The 19,914-nt window shown below is 40.1% G+C and overlaps 1 protein-coding gene across 4 annotated transcripts in view; it reads left to right on the plus strand.

Annotated features, from left to right (window-relative positions):
- ATOSA (atos homolog A) overlaps positions 1–12,544 on the plus strand; it is a 64,017-nt gene extending 51,473 nt beyond the window's left edge. For 2 of the 4 annotated variants that reach the window (XM_050966883.1, XM_050966882.1), the window contains exons 9-12: positions 887–1,045; positions 4,196–4,264; positions 5,960–6,159; positions 11,932–12,544. In XM_050966883.1, the coding sequence (XP_050822840.1) occupies positions 887–1,045; positions 4,196–4,264; positions 5,960–6,159; positions 11,932–12,085 (582 nt within the window). In that variant the 3' untranslated portion in view covers positions 12,086–12,544. Of the gene's footprint in view, positions 1–886; positions 1,046–2,017; positions 5,271–5,959; positions 6,160–11,931 lie in introns of those variants that run through there. The other 2 variants (XM_050966884.1, XM_050966885.1) reach the window with 2 other exon arrangements.
- Positions 12,545–19,914: the final 7,370 nt, after the last annotated feature.

The following is a 19,914-nucleotide window of genomic DNA, read 5'->3' on the forward strand; positions in this document are numbered from 1 at the left end:
GTCCTATTTATAGAATGCTAGTTCTAGCTGTGAAATGTTGGTATGGGATTATTTCACTTAAAAGGGGTAAATTGATTTTTATTTTTTGTAGATTTTATACACCAAAGAAAATTGTTGCATAGACCCACTGGGGTGTTTCAGGGGTTTTGTCACATACTTCAGTGGGAGCAGGATTGGGGTTCATGTGTTGTTTACTCTTGAACTAATCCCACTCCACTACATGTTTAAAAGTTGGAGGTATGTTTATAGTTTGATTATGATTTTTGCCCAAGTTCCTTCACGGTAGCCCAAACAATGAAGTTCTTATGCTCACAAATTTCCCATTTGAAGTTACTGTAAGTTTTGCCTGAGCATGGATTACAGGATTTGGCCCATTATGGGCTATATTATGTCTTTTAAAGTACACCCTGCACTGGGTGTCCTTGTGCCTGAAGGAGTGCAGAGAGAGCACAGTCACTGGACTGCCCTTGCCAGAAGTACAGTGTCCACTCCTTGCTACACTATAGTAACTCTTCTATGCATGTGCAGAGTTGGGGCTCTCGTGAGAGAGGCTAGTGCAGGCAGCACTGCTAGCCTTGTGGAGTCCTCAAGTGCTGTAAGTGCAGTGGCTGCTATTGATCCCAAGCCCAGCACACAGCAGAAGAATGGGACAAAGGAGGTCTCTGCACCATGTTGGCTCGTTACTTACACATCTATGCAGGGGAAAGTCACTCTTGCTACCCCGATCTTAAAAACAATGAGGAAGATGACTGTGAAAGCTGTGTATGATAGCTAGCAATAATTTAATTACAAATTAAAGTTTTCAGAAAAGTTCGGCAGTAACTTTTTGCTCTGTTTTCTATGCTGTATACCTAACCAGAGGCGTGTGTGCATTTTGGTCTTTCAGGAGTCTGTCTTGAACTATCGCTTAGATCCTCTAGGCATTGTTGATGGCTTCACTGCTGAGGTGGGAGCAAGTGGAGTCTTCTGCCCCACACACATGACTCTTCCAGTCGAAGTGTCATTCTACAGTGTTTCAGATGATAATGCACCCTCTCCCTATATGGTATGTGTGTGTTTGGGTTTTCTTTTCTACTTCCTTCTGCAAAAATCTAATGGAAATATCTGCACATATTGGAGAATTTGACTAGCTTTTTTTTAGAATCTGTTCTGTTTAAAGCAGCTTGAAGTGTGGCTTGAGGGCCAAATATAACACTTTATAGCCACTTTATTCCTATAGCTGTGGGATGAGGACAAAGCTGATCAACTATAGGCTTTTGTTCTTGGTGAACTTGCATAACTTATTTCTCTAGTAAAAATATGCACCTACAAACAAATATTAGGGCTGTGCACTTCATTATGCAAGTGTGTTAATATATGCATGTGGCCCTCATGCTCCTAACCAGTTGCAGATACACCCTTTGGAGTCAAAAAGTTGATTTGAGCTGTGGTTTAAAAAGAATACTGTACTACCAAAGCTGGGAAACTAAAACAACCTCTATCAGCCATGGTTTAATTTGTGGATATGAACAACAAAGTTCGACTGTGCCTCTGCCCTGTATTTCTACTATGACAGCAATATTTTTGTACACTTCAAAACCCTGTATGCTAAAAAGCACAAGGGCCTAACATATGCCAATGTTTTGTGGAGAAATATAGTAGCCTGTCTCAGTTTGTTAAAGGCTCTTTGGTAGGAAAAGTTGAAATTATGTGGGTAACAGATCCAATTTTGAGATTCAGATTTTAGTGTGCGTATGGTAAGTAAGATCTTTAAAGGCTTATGTAAATTATTTAGCAATTTAGGAGCCCTTCTGAAAATCCCATTCTTAAAGTCCTAGCTCATGTGTATTTTCAAGAACAAGATGTTGAAAAATATGAAAAGGATTTAGAAAATGAGAGAGAGGAATCTTTTTGGTTTTTCTGTTTTAAGCTTGAGGGAAGTAGTTACTTTTTTTTTTTTTTGCTTGGTTTTTTTTTTTTCTCCCCTCCTTTCATCTCACTTAAAACAAACACCTCTCCTTTGCTTTCATCTCCCTAGGATTATTTCATGTAGTGGTTTTCAAGTCATGCAGTGGATTCTGATGTCCTATGGATGTCTAGAGCACCCTTGCTTGTTTTATTAGCTGGACTTCATTGTTCTGAATCTTCTCCACATGCTGTAAATAATCATGTAATGTTATGGTTGTGCATCACAGAACTAGTACAACATTTATCTAATGCAGTGGTTCCCAAACTGGGGTTTGCGAAATGTTACAGGGGTTCTCAGGGAAAAAATTCCCTAATGGCAGATAGAGCTGTCCCTAGGGACCCCAAACAGCAGGGGGCCAGCAGCCCGGAGCCCCGGACTTCCAAGAGCTATGGAGATCAGAGCAAGCATATCTATCTCACTGAGGAGATTTAAACTTCAAGACTCCTTATAAGAAATGGAAAAGGAGGTGATATTTTTTGCTTTTTTTAAAATTAAATAGGCAGCTAGTGGTGTGTTTAAAATTATTATGAAGAACATGTTTAAGCTTTGTTGTAACATGCGTTGTTTGCTTGGACTGCTCAACCCCTGAATGATTGTGTAGGAGGAGCTCTTTGAGTTGGCTTCTTAAATACCTTCATGCTGTTTCACATCTGATACTCCTTGATGAAATATAGGAGCCTTGTCTTAGAACAGGCTCAAAGTGATACAAGCTATGAAAGTGATATCTTGGGAAGAATGCTGCTGTTTTCATAATGTAATAAAAATACTGTAATGATCAATAATTAATAATGGTGTGTAATAAGCATGTTATAATAACAAATTTTATATTTCCCAGATCACTGCTTTTATATTTCATATTCAGGTAAAGGAGAAAATCCCTGGAAACATTCATTTTTAGGAGGGGGTTCATGAGACCTGACCTTTTAGTGAAAGGGGTTCACAGGTTGTTAAAGTTTGGGAACCACTGATCTAATGCCTCCACTATCTGTTTTTATGGCCAGTTTTTCTGTGCTGCTCTGCTATTTTGCATGCCCACTTTTGTGCACACAAAACATTGTGTACTGCAACATTATCAAATTTGCACTTTAATGCAAAACCTTAACGGTGATCTCAACAGAACAACTTCCCAAATGCATGGAGTGAGAGCTGGTCAGATGTACTGTTCTGTTGGTATAATTGATAAGATTTTGCATTGGAATGCAGGCTTGATGAAATTGGGGAATATTTTTGATCTCTGTTAAAGAGGGAAGTGAAAGTCATATGGAGTGTTGGAGTTTGTTATTGATAGTGTTGTAGACAATAAGAAGCTGGAAAGAAATGCACGATTCTTTTCCCTTAACTTATTTCCACTCTTTCAAAGTTTTGGGCCAATAGTTTGTATCCTACCATAACTTACTTTTGCTAGTAGAAGATGGCCAATCCATGGCTCATTTTAGTAAATACAGTATCTCTGACAAACAGAGATGGGATGCTTGATGGGGAGGGCTCTGAGTTACTACAGGGAATTCTTTCCCAGGTGTCTGACTGGTGGGTCTTACTGATTGCCATATTTGGGGTCAGGAAGGAATTTCCCCCCAAGTTGGATTGGCAGATACCGTGGGGGGGGGGGGGCGGGGAAGGGGATTGCTTCCCCTGCAGTATGAGGAACAGGTCACTTGCTGGCTTGAACTACAGTAAATGTTGGGTTCTCTGTAACTAGAAGTCTTTTTTGAATGAAGATTTGAGGATTTCAGTAACTCAGTCAGAGGTTATGGGTGAGGTTCTGTAGCCTGCAATATACAAGAAGTCAGACTAGATGATCATGATCTCTTCTGGCATTGAAGTCTGTCAGTAGCTGTGTTGTTATGAGATATATTTTGGATGCGCTGGAAGGCACAGTTAGAATCCTGTGTAAAATTTAGTTCAATTTAAAAGACTACAAGACTAACTTCACAATTTAACCAGCATGGAACAAAGATCCACATCTCTCTGTTCATCTGTGAGTATGATTTGAAAAATCAGTTTGGCTTAAACTGAAAATTTGGGCCTGTCCTACTGATTATAATCTTCTAGTTTACAACCGTAAGATCCATGGTGCTGATTGTAATAGCATCTTGTGGATGGAGTGGCCTCCCCACTCATTAGTTCAGTTTAAAAAATAGCTGTAAATATATTTAAAGTCTCTAGTTACATGGATAAAGCATTCTCATATGCTAACATTTTACAGGTATTTATATCCTAAACTTGTCATCTATTTTTTTCCTTAAGGGTGTGATTACTTTAGAATCCCTTGGTAAAAGGGGTTATCGGGTACCTCCTTCAGGAACCATACAAGTGGTATGTATTTTATAGCATACAATTGCATAACAGTTCTCTCCCAAACATACACAACTAAGCATTTGCTGCTGCTGCTGCTGTAGCATTGGTAAGTAACAGACTGCATTTCTGCTAGAAGATTCCCTGTTTTTCCACAGTAAGCTCTCCAAAGAGGAAAAGCACTAAAGTGAATTTCTCAGACTGGTGGTTATATGTTAATTACTGCCAGGAAAAATGCCTCTTAAAGATATACATGGTTGGCCAGTAATGCTTATGTTTTGTTGTGAAGTTCTGAATTTCCTTAGTACTCAACACAGATTGCAAAAGGAGATTTTTGGAGACATCATTTGATGGGGAGCTTGTACATGTGTGTTACATTAAATAAGTGTGAAATATATGATTTATATGGGTGTGTTATACATGCCAGGTGTATATACAGAATAATAAGATGCATACTAGTGTCTATATACTCATTATAGAAACAAAAATGGAGAACACAGTGCATGATGCTACAGTATATAGTCACGTGGCTAAAACCTGGTGTTTTTACATCTCTTAGGTATGTTAAGAGGATCTCATGAGAGATCAGTGGACTTTTGCTGTGGGTTGTTTTTTTTTTTTTGTGGGATGGAGGGCCTTGAATGGTGGGATTAATCTTTATATATTTTAATAAATTCTCACTGTGACTTAAATTTTCCTGGAGCAATATCAGATGCCACCTGTGGACACACCAAAACCACTGGCACCAAGGAGCTCCCTGGTGGAAAAAAAAATAGGTTATTTGATTAAAGAGATGTCCACCAGATTGGGACTTGGGTTGCTGAATATGAAGCTGTGTAGGTACTATAATATTGTGATTTTTTTCAATGCATAAGTGTGTGCATGCTAGTAACTCATGGCAAATTCACCATACATTTTAAACGTACCCCATGAGAGAGTCTGAGGTAAGTTATCCAAGATTCAGGCCCTTAATTTGTAACAGCTTTCTTAGGGCCTTTAATTAAAAAAAAAAAAAAAAAAAAAAAAGGGCACAAAAAATCAAGCCCATTATCTGAATTTTAACATATTTCTAATTACTTCTGATTTTCATTATTTGTATCAAATCCGTATTTGTGCCTAAGCATATCATACCTCAATATTTCAACAAGCCCTAGTTTTCTATCAATGTTAAAAATTGGAAATTATTAGAACTATACTCCAGAAACTGGTAAGCAAACCAAACAGCATAATCTAAAACCAACACTGTGCATCTCCTTGATAAATCCAGTGCTGGATCACAACATGTGAATTCAGGATTCTTTAAATCTGTAGCAGACCACTGTAGTTACTGGAAACACAGCATTAAGCTCAGAAAATAATCTAAACAGAAAGCTGACACAAGGAGCAAACAAAAGTTTGTGTTGATTACTAAAGCAGTAAGAGTCTGCCTCTTACGTGAAGAACTAGTTTGTGCTAATGACCTCCTTTAATTACGTTAACATGAAGGAAAAAAAGGGACAGTTCAGTTACCAGTAGCTGAAGTGTAGAAATACAGGCTGAACAGTAATCTTTAAATTAACTTCCTATAAAAACAAGAACAGAGCACACAGAAGCCATCCAGTGAATCTGAACCATGATTATTTGTTGGCACACTGAAATATCATATCTTGTCACCCTTTATTATTCAGCAACTCTATGAATCAGCTTTATTTTCTAAAATAACTCTGTCGTTTTCAGACCTTATTTAACCCTAATAAAACTGTGGTGAAAATGTTTGTGGTGATCTATGACTTACGAGAGATGCCAGCCAATCATCAAACATTCCTACGGCAAAGGACTTTTTCTATTCCTGTGAGACGAGAAGTAAAGAGAAGTATCAATAAAGAAAACATTCGGCAGACTGAAGAAAGGCTACTACGCTACCTCATACATCTGAGGTAAGATCATCAGCGTAAAACAAAATAATTCACTTACTTCAGTCCTGAACTCATAACTGCCCTGCAAACAATACAGCCTTATTAAAAATAGAATACTTTTAACTTTGTCTTCAACCAGAATTTGTAGTTAACAGTAGAGACTGTGAGGAAAAATGATAGTAAATAATTGGGACTTTGAGGAGACACTTGGTTAAATTTAAGACCTGTTTCTTGGCATTCCAGCCATTGGTGCAGTCTTGCATATTACTGATTCCTTTACATACTGATCCAGACACTGTCTTCGCTGGATAAATGTGTCTTTTTGTAAGGTGTCTAACAGTAGGATCCTGTCTGTAGTAGTTGTCCAAGTAGAAGCTAGGAATCCTATGTGGCTCATTTTGAATAGAGTATGGGTTAACCCCAGTATCCTGACCCATGCCGCCTTCTCAGTAAAATGGGTTCTTACATAAAAGGCACTCTCTAACCTATTGATAAAAACAAAATAACTGTTTCATTTGTTTACACGCTTACTACACTCTGACTTATACATTCTTAACTTTGTGAAGAATTTTGGGATGATTGTATGAATACTTTAAAGGCTGCTTGAATCCAAACACTATCTTCTTGTTATTCTGGCTGTAATGAAGGTTGCTATATAAAGCCAAAGGGAGGAATATTTGTCTATCCTGTCAATGAGATGGATGCCAGCTCTGATGCACCTTGTCCTTATGCTATTTGCAGTCTTGTATCTGCAGCATTGTGGTAAAAAAGAACACCTAGAAATGCAAAGATGATCTCAGTGCAGCTCTTCAAACTTGATAATAGTTGACACTTTAAGATTAATTAGTATAACAAAATGAAGAATGTCAGAAGGAGGTATAGTATCCATTATAATTTCAGGTTTAAGCACCAAAGGAGTTAAAAATAAGGAATGTTAGGGCCTAATTAAGAAATATTTTTCCATTGCTTTGCATCTTTAACAAAGGTTACCCTAACTCATATCACAAACTTTTATTTTAGCTATCCTCCCATTATTTTGTAATCAATTAATGTAATGCTCATGAATGTCTCTGCTTAGTAGCACCAGCCTTTTCCCAAGCTAGTTTTCTTACACAGCTCCGTTTGTGCATCTTAAGTCTGTGTAAGCTAGTCTAGCCCTGGGATTCCCATAAGCAGAAGTTGACAAACATTTGATAAATTGTATATTGGTTTTCTGAAGTGGACAAATACAGATCATAATGAGGTCACCAAATTTTATAGGTGTGAATTGTAGTCTGGATTGGCATTCAGTCCACCAGAGCTCACTAACTCACAGCGCATCACTTAGCCTTTTTCCAAGAATAAACTTCCATGTGGAACCAGTCCTGAAAAAGTGAGCTGAGCCCAGGTAAAAGGACTCTGCTTATATGAGTTACTGAATTGATGCAGAGGAACTGGGACATAAAATTCTAAGGTGACCAAGTCATTTTGGGGTGTGGAGGTAGAGGAATAGCAGATATAGGCCACTTCTTGGTTCCTCTTCCAATTTAATTCATAGATTTGTGCTTTGCTTGTTCAGTGAGTAAAGTGCCCTTTTTTCCCTTCTCCATGTCTTGTACAGGTAGCTGCTGGGTAGATCATACTTATGTCATACATGGAGATATACAGTCTTCCTTCATGGGCTTCCCCACTACTTAGCCTATCAGAAGAGCGGCATTTCTACTATATTTGGCCCTAGAATACGCATGTAATTGGGCTTAGCATTTGGATCTATGGTAGGGAAGAAGTTATGGATTTGCAATCAGTGTACTGCAAAAAAAAACACTAAAATGAGTAGTCAATTGGCTGTATAATCTCGTCTATAATGGTTAGATGTTCAATGTGCTGGTGACCATCGGCTGTCTATATCACCAGTCTTTTCTGCTTGAGATTCAGACCCAAGCAATAGGCAATTCTAATAAGAGAAATATATGGAGTTTTTCAAAATATTAACTTTTATTTCCAACAATGTTGAACTATTAGAAGGTATAAAAGAGGATACTCTAAATTTTATAGTAGATCATATTTCATGTTGTCTGATATGTAAAGATTTGTTAGAGATGCAAAAATAAGCATTTTTACTAATGTATCACTTATATAAAAATAGATAAGTTATTTTAAAGATTTGTTTAAAACAATGGGCCTCCCTTTAAACTGGTTCTACCAAAAACATCTATATAAAAAAAGAGAGCACATTAATTTTGTTTTCATAGTTGAAGTTGGCCTGGAAATGTTTGGCTTCTTTATAGTAGTAATAGGTTGAAAACAAGTAACTTAATTTTACTTGCTGAAACTATATATGTGTTTTCCTCAAAAACAAATCAAGTCACAGAACTGAAAACTGCATTGTGGCAGCATCTGTTTGTGAAGCACTAATTAAAGATGTGTCAGCACTTCTATTATAATAGGTTCTTTTCAAGTGGTTGTAACTCAGCAAAAACATTTGCCCAAGGCTGAAACTTGACACACACTCAAATTTTTAAAAGCATCCTTTAAAACTTCAGGTTTAGTTTTGCTTATGCAGTTTTTCACGCTCATGTTTTTGTGTGTTCAGAAACTCTTGGGTACTCTTATGGAGTGCAGATATAATATCTAGGAAGGTCCAAAATGCAGTCTGAAGAGAAAAGTAAAACTGCTTTCCTGTGCAAAATCTCAGTTGTACCTGCAGTTTTAGAAGCCTTTGAAAATATTTGCCTGCCAAGTCTCAAGACAGAAAGAATTTTGTATTATATTCAGACTTACAGGGATATAAGAATTGCAAGTCCAGATCAGACCTAGGGTCCATCTAATCCAGTATCCTGTCTTTAACAGTGGCCAGTACCAGAAGCTTCAGAGGCTTCTATAATTGTCTATTAAAGAGTAACCTGTCCACAGCATATCTTTTATTGATTCATTTTTTAATGTACTATTTTTAATCCACCCTTTCTTAAGGGTGCCACAGTGCTATATATTGGAACATGCCTCCCCTTTGCGAATGGAACTTAATTTAGGTTATGAGTACTATATTACTTAGTGGCTAAGCTGTAGTTATTTCTTGGAACTGTATGTTAATTAAAACTAAGTTGAATAGCCTCTCATCTTGTGTGCCCAAGAACTAGTTGCTCAAAAAAGCAATTGTTGAAAGTGTTGAGAAATTTCTTCGCTAAATATTGTCCTGATTTGACATATGATAAGACATGACATGTTTAAAGGAGAGCTGAAGTCACAAATTATTACTGCTTTATTAGACTTAGCTGTCTCGTTGACCTTCTTCAGCATTGCACTCTCAGGATTTTTCCAGATCTGGAGGCTGGTGGTATAGTCCTACTAGGATATTTGTATTTCTCTGATACGGGATTTGTGCTTATTATATCCTACTGTAGATCCTTAGAAATTTTACCACACTAGATTTTTTTATAATCTTACAGATACAGTACTATATCCCCCTTCTGCAACCTAATCTTTCTGTATTTTGAGTTTTGCTGCTAATACAGTGTCCTCTGTGTATCATTCTTCCATGGTCCAATAATGATTTTCATTTAAGGTCCTCTTTTGCTGCCAGACGTTCTAGTTTACCTGTTTTGCTATTAAACTTCCTATATATTGATATTTCTACAAAGATACCATCTGCCAGAATTTCTGCTGGCTTTAACTTGGTTCCTTATCATGACACATTCCTTATAATGGAACTTCACAGCTCTTCAAGAATTTTACCTAAAGACATACTGTAAGCTAGGCCCCATCCTGGACATTACACTCTACCCCTGCATAGGGTATAAAAGCTGCATTCCTAATATTTCAGTCAGCTTTTTTGCTTATGTGGGAAGCAAAGTTCCCATGATGAGGCTATTCAAAATTATTCTTTATGATTAATGTTCCCCAAAGACAGTGAAGAAATTTAGTCTCTCTACTGAAGAGCAAGAAGCTTGAGAAGTCAAACAGTGCTTCTATTTCCCCATCTGTAAAATGGGGATAATACTTCATAGGGACATTTCAAGACATAAATAATTTGCAGCTGATGCATCTACATAGTAAACCCACCATTTCCACAATATCTCAAGCAAAGTTCCTTCAGTTCCCTTTTTAATATAAATCCTAATTCAAATTAGGCACTAACATACTGCACTGCACGGTGAACTACTGAGACAATCTCATTATGTTTTTCTTTACCCACCATGGAAAGGACTCATAGTAATATGTTTGTGTGTTCAAATAAACAATGATAATAATGGATCATAACTTTACAGCAACCAGGAGCCATGCCCTGCAGCTCCACTATGGTTAAGGGGGAGGAATAGCTCAGCGGTTTGAGCATTGGCCTGCTGAACCTAGGGTTGTGAGTTCAATCCTTGAGAGTGCCACTTAGGGATCTGGGGCAAAATCAGTATTTGGTCCTGCTAGTGAAAGCAGGGGGCTGGACTCAATGACCCTTCGGGGTCCCTTCCAGTTCTAGGAGATAGGTATATCTCCATTATTATTATATTATGTATTATGTTAAGGCCTCTGCAGCCTCATGGGGAAGCAGCTTTATTCTCTTAAGTACAATTATGCGGATGAATGATATTATGCCCCCTATCCCTAGGCAAATATCGGATAGAGTCTATTTTTACATCCTGACTGCCCCTATGCAGTTAAACTGGTGGTTCTGCTACATTAAGAGCCTTCAGCTTTTTTTTATACCTCTAGGATTTCACTTTCGTGGTTAAGGCATGTCTATCCGTTTTGTCTTTATTCCTTGTTTAAGTGGGCACAGTACTTTTATTTCAACGTGGTCACAAAGTTAAGGGTTTTACATACACAAGCAGCAAGAAGTTCAGTTATTGCTCCCACAGTAGTTGCAATTGTGTGTTAGGTAATACCTTTTTTGTTTGTATGGTATGGGCAATAGCATTACATTCAGCTGCTGTAAGAATTGTAATTCTGCTTTTCCTGTATGAAGCAGAGTGGGGCCTGGATATCCGTGGAGGGGAATAGGAAAATAAATTTTCCTGCTGAGGCCACTGAGCTGCTCTGTGGAAATTAATTCACCCACCCTATTACCGAAGCGGCACAGCAGCAGCTCCTTTGTCCCCATCCCACCCACCAGCCAAAAGGCCCAAATCCAAATTTCAGGCGCAATAGAAATGGTCAGTTCTGCTTTATGAGGAACTTCCACAGTTGGAGGAGGAGGAGGCTGGATTTTCCTCTTAGAAAATTTCACTCTACTGTCTTCATTTGGCCTATACCCAGCAATGGTAGTCACGAAATGGTAAGTTTTGCCAAGTATTGACAATGAGCTGTTGCCATCCCGTGTGTGTGTTGGGGGGCTACTGGTTTTGAGCTGTTCCTGGACGCATTAGTCGCTCCTGGATGTGCTCTTACTAAATCGTCTTCCTTTATGTTTCTCTAGAGTGGGCTGCTGCAGGATTTGGTACATGGGGTTGCAGAGAACTCTCTGTGTGGAGCTTTGGTATCCCACATTAATATCTCTCCCCTATGTAACTAAGCAATGTTGGGTCTGCTATGTTATAGGCTTTTGTTCTCTCTGCTGCCCTATGCTTTTTGTTCAGAGAGCAAAAGAGCTGAATTAAGATTGCGTGGTCTTAAAACTTTCATTTCCTGCACTCTTTCATTTTGCCACATTACTCAGCTAATGCATACTTTTGTGTGTTCAAACACTGTGGCCCTGATTCCTTAACTATGCACACTTTTTTTTTTAGAAGTATCATGTAAAGGTGAATCTGTTTTGATGTTTAGAAGTTACAGATAGTAAATTTTTAAAAAACTGTTTACTATATATAAATATTGTCGTCTTAGGTTCCAGAGTTCCAAATCTGGAAAGATCTACCTCCACAGAGATGTAAGGCTCCTGTTCTCTCGGAAATCAATGGAAGTTGATAGTGGTGCTGCGTATGAACTCAAATCTTACACTGAGTCTCCAACAAACCCTCAGTTTTCACCAAGGTGTTAGCAGGCAGTGAAAATCAGAGTATTAATTGAATTACCGGATTACTGTTTACAAGCAAAACTTTGGCATGGAATACAGTGTAAAATTAAATATGTAAAGAAATGAAAGTAGTGCTCAAGTGAGAGTCAATACTCTTCTGTGAGTCTGGACCAGTTTTTGTAAAAGGTTTCTGGAATGAGCTTTGTGTATTCCAAGTAGACTGGAAACAAATACTTAAATCGAATCTTTTTGTACTGTTTAAAACCACTTCATTGGATGTGTTGCAATAGCAAATTCCCAAGTTAGTTTAGTGTTTACACCTTTTATTTTATTTTTCAGTTATTTAATATTTAATGTTTCATTTAATATTCAAGTGATGTTTGTCTTTAGTGTTCTAATGTAGCACAAATCCTATGTAAAATCATATTATGTATTTTTGACATTAATAATATTGAAATCTGAAATATATACAGAAGTCTTTAATTCTGCGTGATGTGTTTTTAAGTGATATTCATTTAAGTTATTGAAAATTAGGATGAAATTTTGAACTTCCATAACATTATCATACTATGCAAGCATGTGGTTTTCCTCATTTTCTCTCTCTAATTTTAGCGACGCCCCATTCTCATTGCATCACACACACAAGTCCTTTTATAGCACATGTGGCCATAATACAGAATGTGTTTCTTTAGCTACTCACTAGTTCAAATCATTGACCCAATTCATATTTTGCTCCTTTAATTTCTTTTTTTTTTTTCCCCCCCAAGTGGATGCTCTACTAAGGACATTTCTGGTTCTGTTCTAGTTAGTATAAAAATGTCACGCAAAATTATTATCCTATACTGATTTTCTCAATTATTTAAAAATGTACTGTGAAAACAAATTAGTACTCTTAAATATATGCAAAAGCTATTAAACTTGTAGTTTGGTTTTATTTTTAGATGAGGATTTTCATGTAAGCTTGAAAGTATATTTGATAGATTTTTCCATTTAGGCCACTAGGTGGCTACATCAAGTTGTATATTGTACTGCATTAGCAAATGCTCGTAAACAGTCAACCAGTCACATGAAATACTCTCCAGTACATGTGTATTCCTGAAACAAAATACTTTCCCAGATTACAGATGTCGTTTTATTTGTTTTCATGAAAATAAGCTTTGTGTCTCAAAATAATATTTACATAATAGAAGTACAGAAAGTGTTAGTTAGACTGATGTGTAGCTGAGCTAGTGAGAAGTCTATCGTTTTTCCCTTGCTTGTCTTGACCTTAAAGTTGTATAACTAAATGTTCTCATTTTTATTAATGTTGAATACTAATCCTTCCAGTATTTGGCAAAAGCTTTTAGATGTTAATTGCTCAATGAATCTGATCATCACTGTACCACACAGCTTCTTTGACATCAATGTATCGCTTAGTGGTAGAAAAAGGACATTTTAGAGAGGGATGAAAACATTATCTAAGTTGTATTTGTTAGGACCATGTTCCAATGCACAATAAACACTTGGGAGAAAGGAAGTCTTTATTAAACTTCCAGCCCCTTCAATTAAGGTAAGAGCTCAATACACCTTGCCTGAGACCCTGTAGAAGCCCTCCGGTAAAACCAAGGGAGACTGCACTTTCCTGAAATTTCACACATTTTCAGCTGTCTTAGAGCTACGGTGGTTGCTTACAGAATCTAATTTATAACCTTGGCAGGATTTTTTTTTTCTGTTATAATAGTGTCTTGAAGATTAAAACTAAACTTCTTTCTAGAGATGTGAGAGAAGCTGTACAAAATCACATTATAGCTACAGCTTCCAGTCGTGCAAATAGTGTAAAGGAAGTTGTGGAAAGGTTCCTTGTTAGTAGCAAAAACTTCAGGTCTCGTGCTGTACTGTGTACATAACTACTTTCTGGGATAGTAATGAGAATGTGTCCTATTTTCTCTGTATTTGCTGTTCAGGTATCGAGCATGTTTCAGAGGAGTTAGTGTACGACATGTCACGAAGCCTAAATTCCACCACAATAATTCTGTGCATACCTAATGAAATCATGGAAAAACTCTCATCTAATTTCCACATTGAAACAAGGGACACTGTAGATGGAATTCTTTTTAATAAAAAGAGGCCAAAGAGTCTCTAGTTATGGTAGATTAATCTTTAATTGTCCATTAGCAATTATCATGCAACATTATTAGCACCTCAGTGTTGGTATGTTACAGTAGTTTAAATGGCTTCATTCAATCCTTTACATTTTCCTGAGAAATTTTGTTTTCTCTTTTTCAAACTAACAGACCTAATTATTTGAGATGAACAGAGAGATGTGGATCTTTGTTCCATGCTGGTTAAATTGTGAAGTTAGTCTTGTAGTCTTTTAAATTGAACTAAATTTTACACAGGATTCTAAATGTAGATATAGCAATTTTTCGTTTAATACTGACATCATTACCTTATCCATTTAATATTGAAATGATTGGCATGCTTGTTTACTACTCTTTATTTGTATTACAGTTGTGCAAACAGGACCTAGTTAGATCCAGGCTGTAGCATGCTGAGAAATGTACAAACAGTATAAGACAGCCACTGCCCTGAAGAGTTTAGAGTCCAACAATTCTGCTTGCACCTACAATATTTTATTTTTATACTTGTGTAATTTTTTGTTTATGCTGTAAAGTGTAGAACTGGAATTCACCAACTATGCTTGCTTCACTACATGTAACAATAGCATAGTAAAAATGCCAGAGTCCAACTCACATTAGCTTCCACCATTGCATTTTCAGAAATGGTGAATTATATCTCAAAGTTTGCTAACGTAATCAAGGCATCAGTCATTAAATGTCTTTTTCCCATTGTCTCTCTCTGGAAGTAAAAGATCACAGGTAGTAGGGCCTCTTTCAAAAATGAAAAACTGTCTACTGCTTCCAGCTCTTTTACATAATTTACAATAAACACTGCATGCTTATATAGCATCTTTCAGCCTGAGGGTACTGTAATGCTCTGTAGAAAGGAATCATTTCACTCAGCATATGAATGCTACTATTTATTTTGTAAAAACACAACAGTGCTTTATATATCTACTAGAGTAAAGTTTAGAACAATAAGTGAGAGTGGGTGGGAGTGTGAGAGGACCCTTTTTATTTGAGGAGTCTGGTGGCACCTAAAATACTTAACAGATTTATTTGGGCATAAGCTTTCATGGGTAAAAATCCTACTTCAGATGCAAGGAGTGAAAATTACAGATACAGGCATCAAGAGAAGGGAGTTACATTACAAGTGGAGAACCGATGTTGAAGGCCAATTAGTCAGGGTGAATGTGGTCCACTCCCAATAATTGATGAAGAGATGTCAATACCAAGAGAGGGAAAATTGCTTTTGTAGTGATCCAGCCACTCCCAGTCCCCATTCAAGCCCAAATTGATGGGGTTAAGTTTGCAAATGAATTGTAGTTCTGCAGTTTCTCTTTGAAGTCTGTTTTTGAAGGTTTTTTTGTTGAAGAATGGCTACTTTTAAATCTGAGGGCTTGGCTACACTGGAGAGTTGCAGCGCTGGTGGTGGCTTTACAGCGCTGCAACTCACTCACCGTCCACACTTGCAAGGCACATACAGCGCTGTATCTCCCTGGCTGCAGTGCTGGCTGTACTCCACCTCGGCCTGGGGAATAACGACTATAGCGCTGCTGATGCAGCGCTGCTCTGCCAGTGTGGCCGCCAAAAGCGCTGTTGTTGGCCTCCAGAGGTATTTGGAGGTATCCCAGAATGCCTGTTCAGCCACTCTGCTCATCAGTTCGAACTATACTGTCCTGGCCTCAGGTGATCTGCCCTTTAAATGCCCTGGGAATTTTAAAAATCCCCTTCCTGTTTGCTCAGCCAGGTGTGGAGTGCAATCAGTTAATCTTTCTGGGTGACCAGGCCTCCATATGGCAAACGAGCCCCAGCATGGAGCAATGGCAAGTTGCTGGACCTCATCACTGTTTGGGGGGAGGAAGCTATGCAGTCCCAGCTGCGCTCCAGCTGTAGGAATTATGATACCTATGGGCAGATATCAAGGGCCATGATGGAAAAGGGCCATGACCAGGATGCGCTGCAGTGCAGAGTTAAAGTGAAGGAGCTGCTGAGTGCCTACTGCAAAGCCCACGAGGGAAACCGCCGCTCCGGCATTGCCCCCACAACCTGCTGTTTTTACAAAGAGCTGGACACGATACTTGGGGGTGACTCCATCTCCACTCCAAGGACCACAATGGACACTTCAGAGCAGGAGGAGGAAAGCGAGAGTGAGGGTACTGGGGTGGGGGGAGACACGCCGGAGTCCCTAGAGGCAGGCAGCCAGGAGCTCTTCTCAAGCCAGGAGGAAGGTAGCCAGTCACAGCAGCTGGTACTTGGTGGAGGACCAACAGAGAAGCGGGTTCCCGGTAAGCGGCTTTTATTTTCAGAATGGAAATTTTTCTGGAGAGGAGGGAGGGTTGGGGCTGCATGCATGCATGCATGCCTAGATGCGGAACAGCGCATTGATGTGGCCTATCACGTCGCAGTAATCGGCCTCGGTAATCTCTTCAAAAGTTTCAGCCAGAGTGTGGGCAATGCGCTTGCGCAAGTTTATTGGGAAAGTCAATGTGGTCCTTGTCCCAGTCAGGCTAACGCGGCTGCGCCACTGTGCTGTGAGGGGTTGGGGGACTATTGCAAGACACAGGCAAGCTGCATAGGGGCCAGGGCAGAATCTGCATTGCAGTAGAAGACCCTCCTGTGCTTCCCAGGTGACCCGCAGCAGCGAGATATCTTCCAGGATCAACTCCTGTGGAAAATATAGGGATAGTGTTCAGTGTAGGTGCCCCCGGCAGCTGTTTGCTTTCCCCAATGCACAGAAACCCCAGTACAGCCCTGAACCAGTCCCCCTTGCTTACCATTTCTGGTTCCCATGGGTTATATGCGCTCTTTGGTATGGGAAAATTATGCTATTGTGAAGACTGTACTGTGGGGGAATAACTGTCTGGTATAAACAATGCTTCCTCTGTTAAGTGTTGCATTTTGGCTTTACAGATGCAATCTTGAGATCTTGGCTGTCCATGTTATCACTGGCTGAGAGACTACAAAAACTCCAGAAGAAGCAGCGAAAAAGCAAAGACATGCTGCAAGAAGTGATGCAGCAATCTCTTGCAGAAAATCAAAAAGTGCAGGACTGGAGGGAAAGGGAAAGCAGGATCTGCAAGAAAAACGCAGCGAACAGGAAGAAAAGCACGAAGCAGCTGCTAAGCATCCTGGAGCGCCAAGTGGACTCTATCCAGGAGCTTGTGGCCATGCAGGCGGAGCATTACCACGCCCCCCATCCCTTGCCGCCCTTGTCTCAAAGCTCTTTCCCTTGTGCTCCTATGTCAGCTCAAAACTCCCTTCCTCAGCATCCAGGTTCTTACCACCACCAGCTGCCTCCCACACCTGTACGTTCACCAACCAGCCCTGAGAACTACGACCCTTACCCTCTGCACTAAACCCCCATCACCATGCAGTATAGGCATCCTGAAGTGCAGCAGTCATTGCACAGCACTCCAGACAGGACATATTCAAGCCTGTGACTGTACAGTTCCCACCACACCTCCCTGCCCTTTTAGGTTCCCAAAATGTTGTGTGTCTGTCAATAAAGTAATTTTCTTTTCAATAAATGAATTTTTGGCTTTGAAAAGAGTCTTTATTATTGCAGAAAGTCAAAGATACCTTAGCCCAGGAAAGAAACAGGCACTGCAAATCAGCTTAGGAAACACAGATTCCTACTAACATTGTAACCACTGCACTTCACTCCCATGCAAGGGACCAAACATTACTGTTGGTTTTCAGCCTCAAATTCCTCCCTCAAGGCATCTCTAATCCTTGCAGCCGTGTGCTGGGCCTCTCTAGTAGCCCTGCTCTCTGGCTGTGCAAATTCAGCCTCCAGGCGTTGACCCTCAGAGGTCCATGCCTGACTGAATCTTTCGCCCTTCCCTTCACAAATATTATGGAGGGTACAGTATGCAGATATAACCACGGGAATGCTGCTTTCCCCCAAGTCCAGCTTCCCATACAGAGATCACCAGCGCCCCTTTAAACGGCCAAAAGCACACTCCACAGTCATTCGGCACCGGCTCAGCTTGTAATTGAACTGTTCCGTGCTGCTGTCAAGGCTTCCTATGTACGGTTTCATGAGCTACAGCATTAATGGGCAAGCGGGGTCTCCAAAGATCACAATGGGCATTTCAACATCCCCTACTGTGATCTTCCAGTCTGGGAAAAAAGTCCTGGCCGGCAGCTTCCTGAACAGGCCCGTGTTCCGAAAGATGCGTGCGTCAAGCACCTTTCTGGGCCAGCCTGCGTTGATGTCAATGAAACGCCCACAGTGATCCACAAGCGCCTGGAGAACCATAGAGAAATACTCCTTCCGATTAACGTACTCAGATACTAGGTGGGGTGGTGCCAGAATAGGAATATGGGTCCTATCTATCGCCCCTCCACAGTTAGGGAAACCCATTTGTGCAAAGCCATCCACAATGTCCTGCATGTTCCCCAGAGTCACGGTTCTTCTTAGCAGGATGTGATTAATGGCCCTGCAAACTTGCATCAACACGATCCAATGGTCGACTTTCCCACTCCAAACTGGTTCGCAACCGATTGAGAGCTGTCTGGAGTTGCCAGCTTCCAGATTGCAAGAGCCACTCGCTTCTCCACCGTGTCCTTGTGCCACAGGGTAGGGGCGAGCTCCTCACACAGTCCCATGAAAGTGGCTTTTCTCATCCGAAAGTTCTGCAGCCACTGCTCGTCATCCCAGACTTCCATAACGATGTGATCCCACCACTCAGTGCTTGTTTCCCGAGCCCAAAAGCAGCGTTCTACGGTGCTGAACATTTCCATGAATGCCAGAAGCAAGTTAGTGTCATACGTGTCAGGCGACTCGCTATTATCGTCGGACTCCTCATCACTTTGGATCTTAAGGAATAGCTCAGCTACCAAACGTGATGTTCTGGCGAGACTAGTCAGCATACTCCTCAGCAGTTCGGACTCCATTTCCCACAGAAATCGTGCAGCACAGAAACCGTTGAAAGAGGCAAGATGGTGCCAAACGTGGACGGAAAAGCAGGGATTGCTGCGATGTGAAGCGATGCATCATGGGGCGTTGTGACAGGAAGCAGAATGACCCGCACCCTCCACCCCCTTCCCACAACCCACGGTGCCAAAATGGGACGAGGTGCTCTATGGGATAGCTGCCCATAATGCACCACTCCCACCATTGCTGCAAATGTGGCCGCACTGTAGCGCTGGTAGTTGTCAGTGTGGCCACACTCCAGCACTTTCCCTACACAGCTGTACGAAGACAGATTTAACTCCCAGCGGTGTACACCTGCAAGTGTAGCCAAACCCTTAGTGTCCAGGGAGATTGAAGGTATCTCTTACTGGGTTTTGTATGTTACCATTCCTAATGTCTGATTTGTGTCCATTTATCCTTTTACATAGAGATGGTCCAGTTTGGCCAATGGACGTGGCAGAGGGGCATTGCTGGCACATGATGGCATATATCACATTGGTAGATGTGCGAGTGAATGAGCCTCTGATGGTGTGGTTGGGTCCTATGATGGTGTTGCTAGAGTAGATAAGGGAACAGAGAAGGCAACGGGGTTTGTTACAGGGATTGGTTCATGGGTTAGTGTTTCTGTGTTTGAAACTGCAAGAGGATTTTAAAGGTGAACTGCAAAGGGAAACAAATTGGGCTTATTCTCTTAGGATGAAGGCTTCGGTATCATTTTACATTGTTTTTACATCAAATTCTGGTACTGTCTAGTTTGAAACATTCTGATGATTGACAGAACTATGAAATTATTACTTCAAGAACGAAGACAGTGAAAGTAGAGATGGAACAGA

Source organism: Gopherus flavomarginatus, chromosome 9 (genome assembly GCF_025201925.1).
Source record: "Gopherus flavomarginatus isolate rGopFla2 chromosome 9, rGopFla2.mat.asm, whole genome shotgun sequence".
Lineage (NCBI taxonomy): Eukaryota > Metazoa > Chordata > Testudines > Testudinidae > Gopherus > Gopherus flavomarginatus.